At 41.5% G+C, this 24463-nt stretch overlaps 1 protein-coding gene across 1 annotated transcript in view; it reads right to left on the reverse strand.

Moving 5' to 3' along the window:
• Positions 1-24463, reverse strand: part of OBSL1 (obscurin like cytoskeletal adaptor 1) — a 68000-nt gene that overhangs the window by 27721 nt on the left and 15816 nt on the right. The window contains exons 7-14 of the mRNA XM_032211909.1: positions 20924-21196; positions 19285-19557; positions 16245-16517; positions 14991-15263; positions 8119-8367; positions 7390-7662; positions 6342-6617; positions 3812-4087 (exon numbers count right to left, since the gene is read on the reverse strand). Of these exons, the coding sequence (XP_032067800.1) occupies positions 3812-4087; positions 6342-6617; positions 7390-7662; positions 8119-8367; positions 14991-15263; positions 16245-16517; positions 19285-19557; positions 20924-21196 (2166 nt within the window). The remainder of the gene's footprint in view (positions 1-3811; positions 4088-6341; positions 6618-7389; positions 7663-8118; positions 8368-14990; positions 15264-16244; positions 16518-19284; positions 19558-20923; positions 21197-24463) is intronic.

The raw sequence follows: 24463 nt of genomic DNA on the forward strand, positions 1-24463 counted from the left end.
GCCAGTTTTAGAACCAGGCTTCATTTTCCAGAGAAGCACTAAAGGCTTCTTGAGCTTGGGAAGAAATGTACCAAGGATTAGTCAATGTTCTCTTAACAAGAGTATGTCATAAGGTTGGCCTCTGGAATCAACAGACCTGCAGATAGCTATTGTGAAGTCAATTGGACACTGATACCCCAGGCATAAATGAACAATGAACATTTTCATCTGTAAAGCTTCAATGATTTGGGACCCCTCTCCCTCTGTTTTTCCAACATCACAACCTTATTCATACAGAAAAGATAGCAGGAGAAAGGTATCTTTAAGACAAATGATCATCCTATGCGTATGACTTTTACTTTTCCATTATATATCAAGGGTTGTCCTTGACTTAGGGCTACAATTGGGCTAGAATCTCTGCTGCTAAGCAAGTTAATGAATCACACCTGATTTTATGACTTTTCTGCTATAGCTGTTAATAAATCAATGTAGTTGTTAAATGAATCACACGGTCACAAAGTAAATCTAGATGCTCTCTAGTAATTTCCTATTCAAAGGTCCTCATAGACTTTCCGAGGGCTGCAACATTAAGCCTTGCAGAACGTTCACTGATCCCATGAGAGCAAAGTGCAACAAAGGGTACTTCATCCCTGAGTTTGCAGATTTTCTTTCCCTGCCTTTTCTACAAATTCCTCTTCTAGTAAAGAAAATGTTTTAAGCCCCAAAAGTCCATAGCAAATCTTTAAGAAAACAAGCCTTTCCCAGAAGGAACACCAAGAGCACCCAAGTTGTACACTCTTTGTATATATGGTGTATTCACGAAGAAAGCCTTTTGAACTTTGTACTGTACTTTACTTCCAGCCTCCTCTCAAGCAACCAAAAACAAAACCAGAACCAAACAATATCCTATCTCCTGGCCTTCATCATCGCTTACGCACCAAATACGCTAAATGCAGATCATCTGCTGTCAAGGCTGTCACAAAGCCAGCTCCATCTAGTGGACAAACTCTACACAGCAACTCACCGATGGCGTTCATAAGCACCCAGTGGGATTCAACTAATTCAGCTCCTAAAGGAGCTAACCTCTTTCTTCCAAGAGGAAATTGAGTCACCTCTCCATGTTTTTGCTCAAAGCATACTTTAAAAAAATATATTTTTCCTCCTCTCTTAACTATCCAGTTAGGACATTCTTACATACAGCTGCTACGCGGAATAAAGTTCCAACTTTGTCAAATCAACAGAGGTTGTTATTCTCTTGCAACAAGGATCACTTTCCTAAAGTACTTTCCATTACACTTCTTATATGCTGCTCTTCAAAGTGATGAAGAGTACAGAAATGTAAGAGAGATTGATTGCAGATAGTTTGCTATCTGAAGAAGGATATTACTCATGCCAGCCTCTCAAACCAAGGTGTGCAAAAACCAAAGCTGCTCAAGTTACTCTGGCACTGGGTCTAAAGAGCCAAACTAATACAACAGTAAGTAGACCAGCTGGGCTTTCATGACAATTAAAATGAGCTGCTCAAGACAACCTTCTTACTTAGCCTAATTGTAGGACAGGCCCTGACCAAAAAAAGATTTTTGACACCAAAGGCTACATTCTGTGGAAAGTCTGAATATTCCCCTGTACATACCCCAGTTTAAAAATATAGCATTTATCAAACATCTCCATTTAAAAAAACAGAGCAACATTCTATTAATAATACTTTTTTTAAGTAAAACAGTACACAGGGGAGGAAATCCAATTTTCTCTCTCAAGAAACCAAAGGCAAGTTCAAGTAAACGAAATCGCCTGAAAATGAATTCATTTCACTCAGTCAACTCTCCTTGGGTGGTTTTAGAAAGAAAGATTCTTTAGCCAAAGATTCCTCAGAAGCAGCTAAGGATAGATGGCCAAGAGTCAGGAAAACGTCAGTTGTGTGACATTGTGTAAGAAAATAGTAATCTGATGCCAGCGGTCCAAGTACCAATAATGGCATTAAATAAATATACAATACTATATCGTAAAGATAAATTTTAATCAGAAGAGAGACTAGACCACATGTAACTATGCTAGAACTATGCTCAGAATTTCTAGAAAGTTTATCAAACTAAAAATTTTAATTTCAAAAGAATGTACAATAAAGCTCTGTACTTTACCAGATAAAGCCACCTCTTATCACTTGCATCTATCAGACAAAATTGAACTAAGCACTAAACACAGAGCACCGTATGTACCATTAAAATTATACAAGAATCCTAAAACCAGGATTTGCATGTGAACAAGAGGCAATTTTCAGGAATACCAACAGATTGGATCTGAAGATTAGAAAATGGGTTAAATTTCCTCCTATTCCCAATATAATGATGTCTGGCCATAGGAAAGTTCAGATTCCTTCCATCTGTCACACTCTTGGCTAAGGACCTTGGAAAGTTTTTATCTGGTCCAACCATATTTTTATAAACTGTATATTTTTGAAAACATAAAACGTTTCCAGATGCTGCTTTTTCCTTGCTCCTTGGGCCTCAACCTCCCCCATTAGTATCACTACATTCTCCACCAACCAGCATTGATGCAATGCAAATTTCTAAAATCACCAACACCAGTTTTGGAAAATCTATTTGCATTCTCTTTCTTCCTCACTTCAGAGACAGATAAAATTTATTTTCCAGCAAGTTCACTCTATGTTTATGGCCATTAAAAGAAGCTGCCTTTAACATTTCCCAGCTCCTAGTCAATATTTCATTCAGCCTAGCTAAGGGAAAAGCCCTTAATGCAATTTTGCTGGGCTGTCACACTCCTGACAGACTTTGCTGCCATATATGCTTTCAGTTTGCTAGAATCTTACATAAGCTACATTAGCCTGGTGCTATGGTGTGCACAAAAAAGGCAAAGGTTGCTTGTTAATTCATGATGCATATAAAAGTAGCAGGCACACTGTAAAAACGCACACAGAAAACTCAGAGAATGGAAACAGAATAGCCAATAATCCTCTTCTGGCTAACAAAAGTCAATATTGAAGACAACTGAAATGCTTGCAGCAAGATTGCTTCATGAATGGTGTTCATACCAATCCTCATATACAGTCAGGGGTAGAGAACCCATAGTTAACTTTATGGCTGGTTTGGAGAACCTCCAAATCCCACTCCTGGCTGGCCCCAGCCCACCCCTCTCCTCCCAGGAATCTCCAAGCAGCCCGTTTTGGATGTGAGGTAAGTGCAGGGCCCATGTGGATGGTCAGGGTGGGGGAAAAACGGACCTCCTGTAAGTTCCAGAAGGCCAGAAACAGGCCCTATTTCCAGCCTCCAGAGGGCCTCTGGAGCCTGGGGAAGGTGAAAATCTCCCCCCCCCCACGCCACCGTGGTGCAGGAGGCCAACTAGGCCACGACCATGATGGCCACGCCCACCCAGCAACTGGGCAGAGAATCTGTTGCTGAAATTTTTGAAGCCCACTCCTGTATACAGTCTGTCACCAAACAATTGCAGACCTAAAATATTATTTTGTTTGGACAATTGGGGCCAAGAGATAATGCTTTCTGCCTCTCCTGCATATCAAAGAATACTTTCTTTGAATCAGGAGATAAATTATACTTATGTCCAATTTGCCAACTCTAGAGGTTGGAGAGACCCTTGCTTTTCAGGAGCTCTGGGGCAATTTTGCTCAAGATCTGTATACTGATGCTTTGGAGTATCTACACATCGAGAAAAGAAGCTAAGAACCAACAAAGAATAGTATATCTAAATGATTCAACCAATGTTAGACAAATTCTCCCAACCACCAACCACCCATCCTGGTAGTATGTTCTCACCTCCTTTTCCTAGCACTATCAGCTTTCCTGAATGCTGCACTCACCAGACACCTGGAGGGTGAAGGTCATGGTATCATCAAGAGTGTGGCAGATATATTTCCCAGAATGCTCTGGGCCAGCTGCAGGGATGACCAAACACCGCCGGGCACCCTCTTCCTCCAGGATGAGGCCGCTGTTGGCCTCTACTCTGACACCATCCTTAACCCAGTGGACAGGCGCATTCCCATGGGAGAGCACACAGGCCAGGGTCACTGTATCCCCCGTTGAGGCCTTCAGGACAGAGGGAGTCCTGCGCGGCTGCACGATCTTCACAGGGGACTCTGGAAGGAGAGGGCAGGTAGCCCAGGTTTGAAGAGGCCACAGGCAACACAACTGTTGTTGCTGGGCAAAACCGCAAACGTTTATGGCTGAGAGAACACCTTTGCAACAAGAAAACCTTGCATTTTGGAAAGAGACAAGGCAAGCCTTGGAGATACTTCAGGTCCATCTTTTCTATAGGTACATTTTGACAATTCCCTTTTCCATTTTGCTCTCAGCTTGCCCTTTCTGTCTTTTAGAAAAACACTCCAAAAATTTATCCTCCCTTCCACCTAAAGTGGTTTTGACCTCAGTGCTTCAAGGATTCCTTTCTTGGTATTTTTCTCTATAGAGAGGAATTTAGCAAGACAAGAATTTCAGAAGAAGGGGGAGGGAATTTTTAAAGGTTCCTTCTTTTTGCTACAATTAATTACAGCTGTTCTGTTTCTGTGCTTTTTGTGCATATTTATATATGATGTATCCTATGTAAAAATAAAAATGCCCTCAAGCTAAAATATCTCATCTTCCAAGGTATTTTGTTTTATTCCACACGCTAACGAGTAATTCTGTATATGTAGTTCGGCTCGATTTTCCAAGATTAAGTCATCCTGACTTGCAAGTAATAATTAAAATCTCATTTTAAAGAGCTGCTGTATCTTAAAGAAATATTTTGCAATCCTTTCCCTGCAGCTCCATTCATAAAATCAGGTATGATATTAGATGTTTATGCTGCATCTTCATACTAGCACTATTTTCTCTGATCCACATACTAATTCTATATATGTTGTCCATTTTATGTAGTAGTCAAGATAAATACAACAGTATGCAAAATGTTGCTGTTTCACCAAGCATCTTCAAGACTCTGCATTTAGTATTATTTTTGGGCAAACATTCAGCAAAGCATTCCAGCCCTATGTTTTAGTAGAAGTTTTGACTAAAGCATAGGACTGGAATGCTTTGCTGAATGTTTGCCCAAAAATAATACTAAATGCAGAGTCTTGACAAGCAAAATCAAATATATTACATAACAAACCCCAGTGACTCAGTACTGTTTTAAAATGTATAGAAATTTTAGTCAATAGGGATTCTCCAAGAATAGCTGGCTATACAGGTGGCCAATTTCAGAACAAATCAATTACACTATAAATATATGCAATGCATGCATACATTTAATAGCAATCTTTTCTGCATTTGCTTTTTATAGTAGCAGGGTTTATTTTCACAGCAATTTTGCTTATCTGTTTAGGCGGAAAAGATTCTATCTTTGATACTTCATTATTTTTATTAGTTTTGGCAAAAAAGCAAGGAAGGAAAGAATGATAAAAATGTGTAAAATTTATGCATGGTGTGGGGAATGTACATAAGTCTCTGTCACTGTTCGATCCCAAAATCATCTAATGAAGCTGAAGACGGACTATTCAGAATGACAAAATGAAGTATTCCTTTACACCTGCCTAGTTATGCTACTGAATTATTTTCTATGAAATGTAGTGATCTGTCCTAATTCAGAAGGCTCAATTAATCAATTCAAAAAAGAAGTTGTTCATTGTACCCAATTTCCAACCCCAGAAACTATAGAATCTGGGCAGTTACTGCTGCTTTCATGTCTTGCTGTGTGGCTTTCTTGGGATATCAGATTGGCCACTCTAAAAAATAAATTGCCATCACTTGACCCAGATGTAGTCAGTGTTATACTTGCAGCGTTTACCCCAAAACATATTATTACTTGGAGAGAGATACATTGTTGGCAAAATTCAATAAGGCCTAAATGTCCAAAGACCAATTATATACATAAGTTACTGCCATACTTGGCTCTCGCAGTTGCTGTATGTGTCTGATCTCAGTTAATTTTTCCTTGCATTCAATTTTTCTTATTCTCCCTTGCCTCCCCATCATAACTGATAAAAGGCTAGGTTTGGGAACGAATGGCATAATATTTATTCTATATTGGATTGCATATAACCAGAAAGGAAGTTTTTTTTGAAATGAACAAGGAAAACTCCATAATTTTCATTAACACTAAATTCAATCCTGTTGTTAACAAAGTTTGTAGTTTATGGGCATTGCTACAGCTGTGAAGAGACATTCCATACTGGGATAAAAATAGAAGCACAAGTATAGACCCAGATTACACCCAGAAGGGTGCATTTATAGATTAGTTAAATTAAGATAGGCTTTTGCAGATGTGATGGTTGTATAATTTATAGAGCTGCATCACGTTAGGTTTTGGATTATTTATAAATTTGAGAAGTGCAGAGCCAGGGCTGGAGAGCTCACCTGAAACCATGACATCAAAGGAGACAGATTCATCCTTGGTCTCACAGATGTATTCCCCAGCATCTTCAACGCTTGTCCGCAAGATCATCAGGCAACGTTCTGCACCTTCTGCGTGAAGCAACAGGTTGTGTGTCTCATCCACCTCTAGGCCATCTTTGAACCAGCGCACCGGGGCATCAGGAATGGACACTGTGCAGCTCAACTCTAGGCGGTCAAATTCCTGCACCTGCTTCTCTAGTGAACGTTCCACTGGCTGCAAAATCTGCACCAGAGGCTCTGATAGACAAACATACTGCATGAGTATAGGAGGTCACATTGCTGTGCTGCATACATGCATACGTAGTACATGCATTTAAGCAATTCACATCAGAGTTTCTTTTGCAAGATGGGCGGCAATGTAAATTTAGTTTAACTAAAAATACCAGTAATAAACTAGGAGGGGCAACATTTAGGAGGGATGTATCTAGAGAAATGCCCCTCCTGATTTATTATTTTTAGTTAAACTGAATTTATATTGTCACCTATCTAGCAATGTATACGTCACCTCTTGCTAGATATTAGGTATAGTGCAAAGGAATACATTGCTGGGGTGCATAATGTCAGCAGAAAAATGAAGGAAGTAGGAAACACTAAGAACATTACAACCACTTCTTCTTCACTAATAAATTGTCTTCCCTCACTGCACTTTTCTTTAAAAGAAGTAGTTCCTACATGATTTAAATATATGTCATAGTGTATAATGATGATTCTGGCATTTAATTCCTTCCAATTTCAGTCTAAACTGTGCCAGCAAGATCCTACACTTAAGCATAGACTGTCCTTTCCCATTTCCTATTCAAAGGAGCTCCGATTAACATTATGCTGGAAAACAAACGAACAACCCAAAAATGTTGGAATTAAAATTTTCAGATCTGGCTTCCTCTCATCAATATATGAGCACCTTCTGGAAGTATAAAGAAGAAACAGCCAAGATCTACAAAGTCAAAAAAGGTTGGTGCTATTTATTTGAATACAAATATATGTAGTAAATTCCCAGATAATTCCTCACCAGTGATGGTGACATTGAAAAATATGGAATTTCCAGCAGCATCACACATATACTCTCCTGTATCATGTTTCTGAGCAGCAGGGATGACCAGACGATGATGGAATCCCTTGTTTTCCAGCAAGAAACCATTGTTTTCCACCACCTCCTTCCCATCTTTATACCAGCAAACTGCAACATCTGGGCAAGACAGCTCACAAGATAGCACCACACGGTCTGAAGTCTGGTAGATGTGACTTGCATCTGCAGTGGACTGAATAACACGGACAGGCACCTCTGCAAAAGGAAAGTCCATGATAGCATAGTATATGATATTTCCCAAATGAGCTAGGTTAGTGGAGTTTGGGAGGAAATGTTACCAAGCAAAGAAATTAACTAATTCTGATATAATAGGAGAGTGTGAATCAGTCTCTCTACATCTCACATGCTAGGTAAAAATGAGAAGCAGAGATTCCGGTGATTGCTTGACAGCATTTGATATAATGCAGTCTGTTAATGAACAGAAATAATATTTAGGGATCAATTGCAAGAAAAGGGTGAGAGTAATGGAACAACTGAATAGGCAGACACAAGTCGAATACTAAAGAGAAAAACTTAGTCCAGGACCTAAGTTGGTGATGGATAGAAGAGGCTCAGCAGTAATCCAAGATGCTGCCTCTTCACTTGGGAGTTATCTATCAAAGGCTATCAGTTTATTCATGCATATTATTTCATCTCTTTGTCTCCACTCACCTTCCACAGTCACAGTGAAGTCAACCGTCTCGTCAGCTGTGCAACATGTGTAGGTTCCTGAGTCCAAGAGGCAGGCTGAATTAATCAAAAGCCTCCTAAGGCAGCCCTCTGATTTGACAATGAGACTATTTTCATCCATCAGCACAGGATCTCCATCCTTGAGCCACTGGACAGAGGCATCAGGTGTGGAGACTTGGCATTCCAGAAGGAGTGGCATCCCAGCCAGGATAGTCTGGAAGCACTGAGCTTCTGGCACAGGAGAGATATGTACCTTGGGAGCTAAAGAGATACACTGTGAATGGGCAAAGCATCTGTGGTTTCTGATGGCTGAGTGAATCAAACATATTTGCTTAAGGTGTTGTTTTTTTAGAAAAATGTGCTAATGGACCTTCCTCCATTGTTAAAAGATACTCCAACATTATAAATATATAGCAAGAATGGGGACTGTGGTTTCCAGTTATTGCTGAACTATAACTCCCATGCCACATCTGATCATCGGCCATGCCACATCTGATCTGAGAATCTGAATTTGCACCAGTGAGTTTAATGCATTCATATAACATTCTTTACCCATATTTATGAATGCAGTATCCTTCTAATTCTCAGGTTTCAGAATAAAATCCTAGCAGTGAACACAGTGAATTATGTGGCCTCCATGCAGATTGAGATTTATATCTATATCTCTATGCATCCATCTATTTATCTATCTATCTATCTATCTATCTATCTATCTATCTATCTATCTATCTATCTATCTATCTATCTATCTATCTATCTTGCTCTAAATGCCTGTTACTTTCAGCTTCCTCCTTCCTTTCTCCTTCTCAATGAGTACAGTTTATACAAGAACAATTGAGTGGGATGTATGTAGCTCATATTACAGCAATTTATAATGTCGAACCAAAATTTTTCTATGAATTGTATCTTGGAAAAGATCCAAAACTAATCTCAGTTCCTCCAAGAGGAGCTTATTGGAAAACTCATGAATCTGACAGACAACCAAAGGAGTATAAATTAACTTTACTGAGAAGTTAAAATGAAAACATAATATGTAATCAAATGGGTATTGAATAAAGAATTGCTATACAGAGCAGTATGCAAAAAGTAATTTAATTTAGACCTGGCTACAATCACTCTTACGTGTGTAGTAATTCTCCTCTCTGATGAATACTCACTAAGAAAGGACTTATTTTATCATTAGGTTTTTCTTCCATTTCAACCTTTATTACAGCTATATATTTTTCAAGGTATGCTCTTTATAAATTTGAGAGAGAGAGAGAGAGAGAGAGAGAGAGAGAGAGAGAGAGAGAGAGAGAAAACAGTACATCTGTGAATATAAGGTTGACAACTGTTAAAAATTGCAGGCTGTACAAAGTTTGTGTTTGAAGATAAAGACATCATCCATCAGCAATTCCCACAGCTCCTATTAATGTTTCCAGAACATCCTTGGTCTCAACTGAGAGCTCTGGAAGAAATGGAGTCCCATAGGAAGTAAACATAATGTCTTGATTACTTTCCAAGATTTTAAATCTCCTTTCTATGTCCCTCTATGTCTCAACCAGGCAAGCACCTCCCAGAGATTAGCTGATTGACCAGACATTTTGCCTTCCCAGACTATCTAAAGATCTAAAGAACTGCAGAAAAAACAACCTGCCTTCTATTGAGGACCTATATACTGCATGAGTCAAAAAGAGGACTGTGACATAAATTGTTTCAACTCCTACCCTCAAAACAATATAGCGCTGCACACCAGAATTAGACACAAGGACAGTTTTTTCCTGAATGCCAAGCAAATAATTCCCTCATCACTGTCAAACTATTCACTAAGGCTGCATTACTATTACTATTAATCTTCTCATCGTTCCTATCACCCATCTCCTGCCACTTATGACTGTATTACTATAACTTTATTGCTTGTATCCTTATGATTTATATTGATTTTTTCCTAGTATGATTTGATTGCTTATTTGTACCCTATGACTATCATTAAGTGCTGCACCTTATGATTCGTGATGGATGTATCTTTTCTTTTATGTACACTGAGACCATATGCACCAAAGATAAATTCCTTGTGTATCCAATCACATTTGGCCAATAAAGAATTCTATTCTATTCTAATCTATTCTATTCTAAACTCTTCTTTCCTGAAGATTTTTCTTTCAGTGAATCCTTGCTGGAAACCAACTACTTCTATGAGATCCTTTTTTGCATCTGCCTAAACATATTCAGAATTTACCTTTCTTCTTTGCAATAAACTAAAGCCCTAGTTGTAAAGTAAAGCCCTAATAATTTGTTCATTACGAAGAATACCTGCTGAAGTCGCCAACACTTAATTTTCTATAAAACTTCAGTCTGAGTATTTTTATTTAGATTTGACCCAGCTCAGTAAATACCTTAACACTGCACAGTCACAAAACTAGGAAGTTCATTTAGAGATTACTCTGGCCTGTAAGTTGTGCTTGGATATTCTAGACCACAAAAGAGCAGAAGGATGGGCCCTGGAAAGCAAGCAACTGAGACTTGGCTTCTTTAGTGCTACTGCAACATAGAAAGCTGAATCAAGGCACAATCGCTCGGACATAGGAACTAGAGACCACAGAAGGAGAGAACATTGAGGTTTTGTTTTTATTCAGTGCCGGAGGATGTGGGCTTTCAAGGATATGACCTTTAGCCGAATCTTCCCATCCATTTCCTTTTTTCTATTCAACCCACTAAGCCTGAAAGGCCAATGTTCCCCACACAATTTGGCAATTGGGAGATGGAGGGAAGATTTGAGAGAAAAATGCACCCTTGTAATGATTGGGTAGGGTATAGAATGAAGAGAGAGAAATGTCTCCATGCAGAGGTGGGTTTCACATAATTTTACCACCCGTTCACTGTGCACTGAAAATGTGAGCATGCACAGGGCGTTCCACGCAGGGGTGAAATTCAGCAGGTTCTGACAGGTTCTGGAGAACCGGTAGAGGAAATTTTGAGTAGTTTGGACAAGCGGCAAATACCACCTCTAGCTGCCCCAAAGTGAAGGGGGAATGGAGATTTTGCAGTATCCTTCCCCTGCCATGCCCACCAAGCCCGCCCACAGAACCAGTAGTAAAAATTTTGAATTTCACCACTGCTTCCACGCAAGCGCTTTGCTTGCGCGTGCGGCTTGGTACATGCACATGGCTTAGAAAATATGGATAAATAGGGTGGCATAGCGTTGGGGAGGGTGAGCAGGCCCATCCATAGGTTGCCACTACTGGTTTGCTCGAATCAGTCCGAACCGGCTGAATACCAGCACTGTCTCCATTACTTTGGGCCCCAGAGAATTAAGGAAATCCAAGCATTGGGAACCAAGCTCTTCCTTGATAACAAGCTTGGGAGTGAAGTTGTGGAAATGGGAAGCTGGTGGAGGTCTCTCAAGGCTCTTGTCCACAGACTGAGTCTGATGAAGAAATTGCACTACCACACCACCTCCATTGACACCAAAAAGCCTTAGTCATGGTCTTCCATGTGACCTAAATATGGAGAATGACATTGGCCCCTATTATGCTTAAATCTGATGTTATAGAAAGACATTGGAAGGACAGGCTCTTGATTAAAAAGTTTGCACTCTCTCTCTCTGAGGCCACAAAGATATGGCAAGAAGTACAATATGTACAAATTGTATTCCTTTCGACTTGAAGGTCTCTCAAAGCAATTTAAATCTGGTGACTATGCTAGAGCCCTGCTTATAATTTGGAACAGAGGAAAAACAATGTGGATGGAACAGGAAAGAAACATGTTTAAGCATGCATTCCTTAAAGTTATTCTTATTTTACAAGAACTGCATATGCACATACAAAGTAATATATACTTTGCATTCCAAAAATGGAGTGACACTATGGCTCATTGGTTAAGACTCTGGGCTTGTCAGTGGGAAAGTTGGCAGCCTGGGTTCAAGACCTAAGCACCATGTGATGGGGTGAGCTCCTGTGCTCACACCAGTTGCTGCCTAGCAGTTCGAAAGCATGCAAATGCTAGTAGATAAATAGGTACCACTTTGGTGGGAAAATAACAGCCTCTATGATGTCATGTTGGCCACATGAACATGGAAATGCCTTTAGACAGGCTCAATGGCCTTGAAACAGAGATGAGCACTGCCCCTAAAGTTGGCAACAATTAGGGAAGGAAAATGTTAGGGAATGGGTTCAGAATAGGTAAGAAGCAGAAACCATATAAACCAGCAATCTCCAACTTTTGTGGCTTGGCAGCCCAGCAGAGGAGGGTGTGTGACCAGGCCGCCAAAGTGGCTGGTTGTTGTCACACAAATGCATACAGCTCAACGAGCAATAGGCCAACAGGCATGCACATGTGAATGCAGTTCAACCTGCGCAAGTTGAGTTGTGTGCACTTGTACATGTGCGCTGGCCCGCCACTCATGCAAGTTGAGCTGTGTGCGCGCGTGTGAGTGTACATGCGTGCCAGCCAACCATTCATGCAGCCCAGTTACGAAAAGGCCATGGGCCGGTAGTGGGCCATGGGCCAGAGGTTGGGGACCCTTGATCTAAATAAGTTTCAAGGGAACCAGGAGGGGAACCAAGAGTGCAAGTACTACTCTGATAATTATTATAAAGTTGAAAACTATGCAATCTACCCAGATGTCAGCCCTACCAAGGAGAACCAGGCCAGAAAATTAACTTCCCAGGAAGGCTAAAAGTGCTACTATTGCTATTGGCTATAATAACAGAATCTTGCAACTCTGATTGTGCTGACCTCCTCCTCCTCCTCCTTTAGTTCAGTGAATTAGGGAGGTCTTTGTTTGAGCTATTACCAAATAAGATACGGTTACTCTGGACTTGAGAAAATATTTCAGCCCCTTTTGCCTACGTAACAATTCCTGCATATTGTATCTCCACCAAGGTCATCTTCCTTATTCACTGCACCAGCTAGGGCACCAACAGACTAATCTTTTTCTGTTGTTGTTGGCAGCGCTGTAAGATGTTCCTACTTATGGATAGGCAGACATAGCTTTCTGTTTTTCTGGAACAGCTTCTCCCATTGAATTCCTACCTTTCAGCACTGTTCAAAGATAGTGAGTCACTCTTTACAGGGAACAGAGAATATAGAAATTTTTCATGCATGGCTTCCCAAGATAGAATTGCCATCCTTACTAAGACTATTCAATTACAGCTAACAGGTTCTGCATTTAAAAATAGTTGCTTTTTAAATATGTATTCCCGAGAACAAGATTTCATAGCAGAAGGAAATGGTATCGTGTCAGGCAGTATGAGGTAAGGGAGAAATGAGAGAGGGAAGTGAGATGAGGGAAGCTGTTATTTGGCACTGTGAAGTGCAAACCTTAAAACATCACTTCAGGATTTTTAGTGGGGTTGTGTAAGCAACTGTGTCTATAGCCACAGAACCCCTCTTTGGACTATTTAATCTCTCCTGTTAATACCCCAGGCCTTTTCTGTTCCTGTTGCTCTCCCCTCCTTTTGAGGCATAATTAATAGAAATCCAAATCTATCCCTTTTATCCTTGCCTCAGAACTTTTCATGCATATCTTTACCAGATGAGAATGGTTGATTACAGGTAGTTCTCGACTTACATCAGTTCATTTAGTGACCATTCAAAGTTATAACGGCACTGAAAAATGAGACTTATGACCAGGGGTGAAATTCAGCAGGTTCTGACAGGTTCTGGAGAACCGGTAGAGGAAATTTTGAGTAGTTCAGAGAACTGGCAAATGCCTCCTCTGGCTGGCCCCAGAGTGGGGTGGGAATGGAGATTTTGCAGTATCCTTCTCCTGCCACGCCCACCAAGCCACGCCCACAGAACCAGTAGTAAAAAAAATGAATTTCACCATTGCTTATGACTATTTTTCAAAATTACAACCTTTGAAAATCTCTCTATGAGCTTGTGATCAAAATTCAGATGTTTGAGAACTGGTTCATATTTATGATGATTGCGGTGTCCGGGGTGTGTTTGTGTGTCATGTGATCACCTTTTGCCTTGACCTTCTGACAAGCAGTCAAGGGGGAAGCCAGATTCACTTAACAACCAGGTTACTAACTTATCAACTGTAGTGATTCACTTAACAACTGTGGCCAGAAAGGTCATAAAATGAGGCAAAACTCACTTAACAAATGTCTCGCTTAACAACAAAAAATTTGGGTTCCACTGTGGCTGTAAGTCGAGGACGACCTGTATTCTGCCTCTCCTCCCAGGCCCTCAAACAAAAACAAACTGTATGGATAAATACAGATACAGGTAATCCTCGACTTACAACCATTCATTTACTGGTGGTTTGAAGTTACAAAGGCACTGAAAAAGTGACCTGAACTTTGTTCATATTTATGGCCACTGCAGCATCGTTATGATTACAAGATCAATATTCGGGCCCTTGGCGACTGACACGTATTTATGACAGTGGCATTGTCCCCAGGTAATATGATCAGCGGTCAACATTTGTAATCTTCTCACCCAGCTTCCAACAAGCAAAATCAATGGGGGGAAACCAGGTTCACTTAACAATTGTGTTATTAGCAACCCTAAGTGATTCGCTTAACAATCATGAGGGAAGAAAGGTAATAAAATTGGTGTGACTCAATTAACAACTGCCTTGCTTAACAATGGAAATTCTGGTATCAATTGTGGTCATAAGTTGAGGAGTAGCTAGCTATATTTAGCTTGGAGTTGTTTCCTCTGAATGGCAAATTAGAACCAAGCTTCCGGTGTAACTCAAAGCAAATATATTTAATGCATCATAATGGGCCTAAAGCAGGGGTCTCCAACCTGGTCAACTTTAAGACTTGTGGACTTCAACTCCCAGGAGTTGAGGTCCACAAGTCTTAAAGTTGACCAAGTTGGAGACCCCTGGCCTAAAGGAAGACTCATGGCATATTACTGACCTGCAACTGTAACATTGAAGAAGGCAGAGTCATCGCCTGCATCACACACAAACTCGCCACTGTCTTGCACTTGCGCGAAGGGAAGGACGAGTCGTCGGTGGGGCCCTTGGCTCTCAAATAGCAAGCCATCACCTTCTTCTAATTCCTCCCCATTTTTGTACCATTGGACAGGGGCGTTGGGGCAAGAAAGCTCGCAGGTCAGCACCACGCGGTCGGAGGTCTGATAAGCATGAGTGGCCTCTGCATTGGACTGCACAATTTGCACAAGTGGTTCTGCAGCATCAAGGGAGACAGAGAAACCAGAGTTTTAGAACAGTTGTGGACCTATAGACTCAAGGTCTAGAGAAAATGGCTGGCACTGGTGGTAGACTATCCAGGGACCTCCAGATGTTTTTTTTCAAAGCAGCTCCCACAATTCCTGACCCCTGTGGCCATATTGATAAAGGTTCATGAGAATAGTAGTCCAAAACACCTGGAGGGAACCTGCTTACAATCCTTTATAGCTGACCAAAACCTGGGAGGAAAGAGGAACTGGTGCACCAGGGCAGTGTTTGTGTTCTGAAAGTTGTTTTGTGTGAAGCAAAAAGGAAGAGAAGATATTAGAGAAAGCATTCACCCCTTCTCATAACAAAAATTGAAGATCATCTCAAACCAGGAGGCTTGAGAAAACAAAGGGAAGAATTGCCTTTCACAATCAGTTTGTGATATTCATTGACAAGGGATGTTGTGACGGCAGGGCACCTAACATAAACAACCTTGTGGAAGGATTAGATAACCAGTAGAAGATAGGCTGCCTTATGACGCAGAATAGCTTACCGTGCAAGTCCTACATTTGTAGTCATTATATCTCTGAGTGACCACCAATTATCTGAAGCTAAGAACTGAACATGGAAAGCACAACTACTCTGTGCTCATTCACAAAGTCCCTGGGTGCTTCTGTTGAATCATTCATCAGAAAAACAGCACAGTATAAGTGGGCCAGGGACAAATTCAGCTCTCCTTCAGACCAAAATACACCCATGGAGCCTTTGAAACAACTCAGTGTGCAGCAGCTCACATCACCCAGAGCATTCTAAATTTACTAGACTTTAATTTCCATAACTCCCAACCAAACACAAACTTTGTCTCTGTGATATGAAAATTCTAAGAGCTGTAATCCAGTCCACCACCACCACCACCGTTGCCCCAGAAGACACTTGGCAGGGGAAGAAATGAAGATGGCCTTTGCCTAGTAGGATATAATAATTCTCTTGCCTGTGACAGTGATGTTGAAGAATGCCGAATCGCCACCTGCATCACACACAAACTCCCCAGAATCTTTTACTTGAGCTGAAGGAATGACCAACCGACGGTGAGGGCCCTCACTCTCCAGTAGGAGTCCTTCACTTTCTTCCACCTCTTCTCCATCCTTGTACCAATTTACGAGGGCATCAGGACGAGAAAGCTCGCAGGATAGCTCTATGCGTTCTGCAACCTGGTAAACATGGCTCTCTTCATCATTGGAGTATATGATCCTTACAGGATGGTCTGTGGCAAGAGAATACATTCTATGAATGAGGGTTGGTAGAAATAGGATTATGAAATACATTTTCCCCTTCCTTGAAACGTACTTATATGCAGGTTGCTGCTGGTTTTACTACCGGTTCGCAACCCGCGCATGTGCTGTTCAATGCAAATTGTTTTCGCACATGTGCAGAACAATATACAGTGAACTGCGCATACGCAGTCACTAAAAATCAAAATGGCAATGGCCCAGCAGCGGCGAGAGAACCAGATTGGGGGCGTGGCACGACTGGGTTGCTGCTGGTTCTGCAACCCAGACTTGAATCCCACTACCAGTTCGGCCAAACCGGGCCAAACCAGGAGCAACCCACCTCTGATGCACATGCACAACTGGAACTGAAATGGAAGTGTTTTACTGCAAATTAAGCTTATTTGTCTATCTACATGTTTGGCTTTTTATAGAATATAAGAGAAGAGGTGCCTGCCACAATGCCTTTGAAATCCAGTATAGGACATGTTGTCTGGTTCCTGTATTGAGGTAAGTCATGATTTACAATTTGTTGAATAAACTATAATTAGTTTATGCACAATTAGGCATACATCCTGAATAAAAACAAGCTACATTCAATGTGTTCTCATATCACTTAACCCTTAATAAACACTTTAAAATTACAATTGCAGCACCGTCACAATATATTACATATGAATAAATAAATCCGATTTACACAACATATTAAGATAATGGCTGAGTTCCTATAACATGTTGAACCCAAATCTTCATTTTGCCTTGCCTAAGTGTCATGCAAAGCTTGTCATTATGGTGCAGTCTCACTAGAAAAGAGTAGAAAAGTAGGCATAAAATTGAGAAGCGGACCAATGATGAATGCAGGGCACTGAGGATATTTGGAGCTAAATGAAATGTGCAAAGTAATAAGCAAATCTGACCCTTATTTTAACATTTTGAGATCTGGTAGTCCTATAATCAAGCTCAATTGGATAAAAAGAACTGACATTTTTCCACAGGTCTGATTAGAACTTCAAAAAATCAAGATCAAATCTGAATCCCAACAAAAGTTACTGATGAATGACTGCTTTTAGTATGACAAAACTATCACACAAATGGGGAATAAACACAGCAAGCAGAGTATTTCTGAGCCCTATGACAATGTAATTTTTATGTGTGAGGCAGTTTAGCTCTTTGTCAATTAGGCATAATTGCCAACGAACTGCTTTGAAAGTTATTCTTGTATTTAGTTTGTTTTGAAGGTTGATTGAAATAGGCTGGAGAGGTCATTTGTTCGGGTAGCTTGGTGTTAAACCATAAAAAGTTTTTAAGGCCAAAATGAGCTGTAGGAGTTGCACTCAGAAGGCAACAGGAAACCAGGAAAGGTCTCAGAGTATGCTAGTATTGAGATCTATGAGCTAAAAACAGGTTGCTGCATTCTGGACCATTCCCTGTACAGCTTCTATGTGGTTTTCAGAAAAAGCCATATGAAGAGCACTTTACAGTAGTTCTGACCCATAATGATGAGGATGAGAGTTACTGGCATAATGTCCCCTGCTCCAGGTACTGTATGTCCATAATCAAAGTCCCAAATGTTCCATTTGACACAGCAAAGATTACTCTAAACCATAGCCATGAATCCAGGGAAACTGCAGAATTATCGCTACAAAGCCAACTTTCATGAGATAACAGTCCAGCCAACTCTTTCAACAAATGCTATATTAGAGAATCTATGCAGCTCTCAGTTGGACTGCTGGATTCTTGATAGACTCTGAACTTGGCTGTTTTCCTGCAGATATCTTATAATCAGGCTAAGTAGCATCATCGGTGTGAGGGAGAGTGGGGTTTGTATGCTGTTTATATATTCCTTGCCCTGCCAGTCTGGGCTGTTGGGGGATGATTTTTGTTGATTGTTCTTTGATTAGGATATTCTTTGTTTTTGATTGCTTATGTAGTGCCATTTCCTGCTTATCTGGGTGTCTGTTGCTGGGGAGGATGTGTTCCAAAATGGTTGTTTCTTTCTATGACTTTTGGTTGTACCAATAAATGGCATGTAGATGAGGTTTATGTCTCTCTGTCCAATAACAGCTGATTTCACCATTTTGTTACTGAACCTGGTAACGAAACATCTGCTGGAAAACAACCAAGCTCAGGGAACACCAAGAATCCGACACATCATTCTAAAGTGTGCAGAAAAGTATCAGTCACGATTCAGCCACAAGTAAGCTGAGTGTAGGAAAGAACGGAGAACAATTTCAAAGGAGAAATGTAAAGAAGACGACCCCCTGCTGTAATCTGCCTGAGAAAAGGGACAAAGAGGAAGATGGCCGAAACCTCCTGCAGCATCAGCTCCCTCGAGTCTGGTGAATTAAATCAAACATGCAACTATGATAATTACAAAAACGCCCAGCCCTGTCTGAATTCCAGAACACAATAGCTCTCTAAAGTGGCATGCATCACAGATTCTCTTTTTTTTTAAGGTAAAGGCTCCCCTAAATCAAACTTAAATCTTGTGGATCACATGACACACCCAGATTCCTTTCTTAGCAACAGAGTGGAAATGGTTTGTTAATCCCTTCACCTGGGTTGTTTATGCAGCTCCTCAGTAAACCCCGGGATTTCCCTGTGGTTTCCCATCCAAATCTGAACTATGTCTAACCCAACTTGAGTCAGCCACGCTTAGCCGGGCGTAATCACCTGCTGTGGCTTTGTCAAGAAAAATACAATTTAAATCCCCAAGTGAGAGCAGGGGGGGGGGGAGGGGGGAGAGAGACAAATCATACTGACCTGAAACAGTTACAATGAAAAAGACAGAATCGCCTCCCAGATCACATACAAATTCTCCTGTGTCTTGCACCTGGGCTGAGGCAATGATCAGGCGGTGATGAGGCCCTTCGCTTTCCAGCCGCAGACCCTCCGTTTCTTCTACTGCTTTCCCATCCTTATACCAGTGCACGAGAGCATTAGGGCGGGACAGCTCACAGGCCAAAGTTACTTGTTCTAAAGCCCAGTAAGTATGAGCCTCATCTGCATTGGAGCATACCACCTGTACAGGTGGCTCTGGAACAGGAAGGACACCAAATGTGAGGAAAAGATCATAATTCAGTAGCAGTAAACCTATTTTGTCTGGCAGACTTCTGTTTTAAACCCTGATATCTTTAGTTAGGGCTGTATGAAGGTCTATGAAGAGTTGCAAAGTTGGTTAAAATATATTGCATTAGAAAGGTGATGGCAAACCTATGGTACACCATGTCATTTTTGGTGACATGCCAGGCCTCCAGCCCCACTGAAAGTCACAGGAGAAAAGTCTCTCACACAGCCCCTGAGGCCTCTAAAAATCAGGTGAGCATTCTCCCTTGATTTTCAGAGGCTCCAGAGCTCCTGTGGGATCAGGGCCTTCTTCCATGATTTCCAAAGAGTCTGTTCAGAGGCTCTTGGAGACAAGAATCCAGAGGAGAGAAGATCTGGAGATGCCTCCTTTGTCTTACACTTACACACCTTGTCTGTGGTGTGTATGTTTAAGACACACCAGGAGGTCAATGTAGACATTTTTTTGAATTTTGACATATCAATCCCAAAAGGTTCACCATCACTGCACTAGATAGACTAAAACAAAAATATATCTCAGCATAATGTGGCTTCCGCTGTTTTATTTATTTTCATCCCACCATTATTGTTCTTTTTAAACATATATAATACTCCTTCCTCCTCTTTTCCCTACAACAACCACCCTGTGAGGTGGGTTAGGCTGAAAGAGAGTGACTAGGCCAGGCACCCAACCTGCTTTCAAACCTAAGGCAAGATTAGAACTCACAGTCTCCTGGTTTCTAGACTGATGCCTTAAATACTGGACCCATTTTTTTTTCATAATAGGAAGGTCATTAATTAGAAGAGTTCTCTATGCTGGACCAAACCATCTTTATAGCACAGTGTGAAAGATCCACTTCCAGATATTTCCTGGGACTGCTTGTATGATTCCTTCTTGAACTTCATCTCTGTGCTTGAGGTCACCACAATTCTATTGAGTAAAAACCAACTTTCTGAGGTATAACAAATCACAAGTGCCTCCAAGTATTAGAAACCCAGAAATAGTGGTGTTAGAAGTAACATAAAATAAACAAAAGTATATCCCACCTCTCCCGTGAGAGGCAAATAAACAACCAAAAATTTCTCTTTACCAAAGCAAAACAGAACTGGGCTGCCTGCCCAGCAGTTGGCAGAATGATTTCTTAGAACAGATATCCCAGCTTTTCCCAATATGAGAAATTCTGAGTTTTGTGGGGAGTGCAGGCCTAATCCATCTGCAGGTTGGGAAAGGCTGGTTTAGGAGCGTCATGTACTGCACCTTGAGTCCAAATGAAGAGAGTTGAAAAAGAAAAAAATGATTCTACATAAATAAGGCATGCCTAGAAGGGCTATTTCTAACCTGTGATAGTGATGTTGAAGAAGGCAGAGTCACCACCTGCATCACACACAAACTCTCCTGTATCCTGGACGTGGGCAGAGACAAGGATCAGCCGGCAGTGTGGACCCTCGTTCTCCAGCAGGAGGTCCTGGCTTTCCTCCACCTTTTCCCCATCCTTGTACCAGCACACAGGGGCGTTAGGACGGGACAGCTCACAGGCCAGTACCACACGCTCTGAGACCAGGTAGGTGTGAGCTTCCTCAGGGCTGCAGTGCATAATATGGACAGGAGTTTCTGTGGAGCAAAGAAATGTGCTGGGAAGATTGTGGTACCTTCTTACAACACCATTTTATCTGCACATGGAAATTTGCTACGCGCCTATTTGCATTGCATCCTTAAGCTGCTTCTGTTCTGTCAGTCTTTCAGACAGAAGGGGAAACATTCGTTTTTAACACTAACATTACTAAGGGCAGGGAGTGAGCGTCCACACTCAAAGGCTGGAGATAAGTCGAACACAGTCTCATCAGAATAAGGCAGTAAAAGTGTGCTGTTAAGAGTGTGGCTATGGTGAGGAAAGACCAAAGAAAAACTTTCCTGAAGCAAGAGAACACTTTTGCAGTAAATTAACCATTGGGTTCAAAACAGAGGTGGATTGCTGCCGGTTCGGCCCGAATTGGCTGAACCAGTAGTAGCGGCGGCAGGAGGCTCCGCCCATCTGCCCGGATGCTTCTGCACATGCGCAGAAGTGTAGCACACATGGGAGCACACCCAAACTGGTAGTAAAAAAAATTAGCAACCTATCTCTGTTTCAAAATTATATCCCCTGGCTCTTGTATCACAACATAAAAAGAAATTGAATCAGAAGGCATAGGAAAGGCTTTCTGATCCCTTGATGAAGTTGGTCAAATGCTTTAAAAAAAAAAACACTCAGAGAGTGCTTGGTCCCAACTTGCTCTTGGTTTTACCTGCAGGAGTTTTTGTCTTTGATTAAGAGGTGGTACAGTACCTGCTTCCACCTGAAGGGAACAAAGTAACCAGGCTTTACAGGAAGACTTTCAGGTATTTGTCATGGGTCCTTCACTTGAGTTCATGCTAAGCATTTGTAACAACAATATGGATGATGAGGTTTCCATTTTCTGCCCCTCACAGGTTAAGACTCACTATTTCCATTAGAAAGAAGAGGTAGAAAAAGATTCTTTCAAATCTCACATTTGCAATGAAATCGCATTAGGCCATTTCAAAAACAGCTCAATGTTTCAGATTTGAAAAATCCTAAAGTGCACACTAGACTCCAGGTTGCTAAGGTCTAGAGGCACAAAAATTCTCCTGAGTTTAGAAATCACTCCTTGCTTACAGCATTGCAAAAGCAAGTTATTTCATTTTCCCATAGATTTTGTAGGCAAGTTTTTAATCAGAAACTTGAAGTCAAAACATACAGCAAATATTTTCTGTTTTCCATGCCTTTGTTAAAATGCATTCTACTCTAGAAATACTTGAGAAATACTTAGTATCACAAGCTTACAAATAACAGAATTTGGACCGAGCAGTAACCACTTTTGTAGAATTCTTTTGTATAACTTTTAAGCAATTGTGCAATTAGGATAAAATTAGACAGTGATCTGTGTCATCTGGAGAGGCTACTGACCTGCAACAATAATGTTGAAAATGACAGATTCTCCACCAATGTCACATACAAATTCCCCAGTATCCTGCACTCTGGCTGAGGAAATGGTCAAGTGATGGTGAGGTCCCACGTTCTCCATCAGGAGGTCCTTGCTATCTTTCAGAGTTTCTCCATCCTTGTACCAACGCACAGTGACATCAGGGTGGGATAACTCACAGGACAGCACCACACGATCCGCAACATTGTAGTTGTGAGCCTCTTTGGAATTGGACTGAACAACCTTCACAGGAGGTTCTGTGGAGGGGAGAAATAGGGTGAAGGGACCAATTGTTACCAAGCTCGGAATCATTACTGAATTTCCACATTTGGAAAGAAAGGATATGATTACCGGTTAAATCCTGCTAATAGTCAAATGACAGAAAATATTGGATATTATTTTATGTGGGATCAGCTATTCTGAAGGTGCTTTTTTTAGGAGGCAACTGGACTTAGTTTTTTCTTTGAAGTCAGCTATATTCAAAATGCTTATGGAGCTTCAAGCTCCATATCTTTGGCACTAAACCCTATAAAAGGACATGCACCTTTACACTATAAACCGCCCTGCTTAAATCAAGAGTTTTTGTTTCTTTCAACTTACCTTCCACAGTCACAGTGAAACTGATGGCATCATCTTTGGCATCACATATATATGTCCCAGAGTCCAGAGAGCAGACAGAGGGAATCAACAGCTTATGAATGTAGCCTTCTGACTGGACACAAGCACCATTATTCAAAGCTATAGGATTCCCATCTTTGAGCCAGCAGACAGGGGCATCAGGCATGGAAAGCTCGCATTCCAGAAGCAGAGGCATCCCAGGAGGAAGGGCTCGAAGTCGCCTGGCCTCAGGCACTGCAGTAATATGTACCTGTGGAGCTGAAAGCAAGTAAAATCTATGCATAACAGCATTTGTTTCATCTTGGGCTATTCTTGCGATCATAACAGCATTGAACCATTCTGTATACATTCCAAGCCACTTAGGAAACCCGTAGGATACAGTATATGCTGGGATGGAGCTGAAGCTTTGCACTGCTTGTCTTTACTGCAAACATACAGTAAAGGTGAACACTGGCTTTCTCACACAGCCTTTGCAGGTCAATGCATCATAGTTGCAAGCAAGTCATGGGAAAAACATAGGGCAGCACGGCAAGTCATACTTCACATAGAACTACACTATTGGATTTCATGATTATTATTATTATTTTTGGTTTGTTTAATTTGAAAACCACAGTGAGGGAGTTATACTTCTAATTAGAATAGCCATAAACTGAGCAGTGGTGGTGCAGTGGTTAGAATACAGTACACCATATTTCAGGCAGCCAGGAGTTCGATCCTGAAAGGCTCAAGGTTGACTTAGCCTTCCATCTTTCCAAGGTCGGTAAAGTGAGGAGCCAGATTTTTGGGAGCAATAGGTACTGTAAACCACTTAGAGAGGGCTGTAAAAAGTGCTATAGCCGTGATGGGGAACCTGTGGCACATGGAGCCCTCTATGCAGGCATGTGAGCCATAGCCCAGCACAGCTCCACTGCACATGCACACGCACCTCCCGCTGTCCAGCTGATTTTCGGGTCTGACATGCACGCAGGAGATGTGCGCACATGCATGGGGGAGGGGAGTGGGGGGGTGTAGTGCACTCCCACTCCATTTTTGCAACAGGAGGCTTTAGGGAGGGCCTCTGGAGCCTTGGGGAGGCCATTTTCGCCCTCCCGGAAGCTTGAGAAAAGCTCCTGGAACCCAGGGAGGGCAAAAAACAGGACTTTCTGAAGTTCAGAAACGGGTGTGTTTCCAGCCTCTAGAGGGCCTTCAGAGCCCAGGGGAGGCCATTTCGACCTCCCGGAGGCTTGAGGACAGCCTCCGGAGCCTGGAGAGGGCAAAAACTCTCCCCCCATGGGGAGGGGCG

The sequence above is a fragment of the Thamnophis elegans genome, chromosome 1 (assembly GCF_009769535.1).
Source record: "Thamnophis elegans isolate rThaEle1 chromosome 1, rThaEle1.pri, whole genome shotgun sequence".
In the NCBI taxonomy this organism is placed as follows: Eukaryota; Metazoa; Chordata; class Lepidosauria; order Squamata; family Colubridae; genus Thamnophis; species Thamnophis elegans.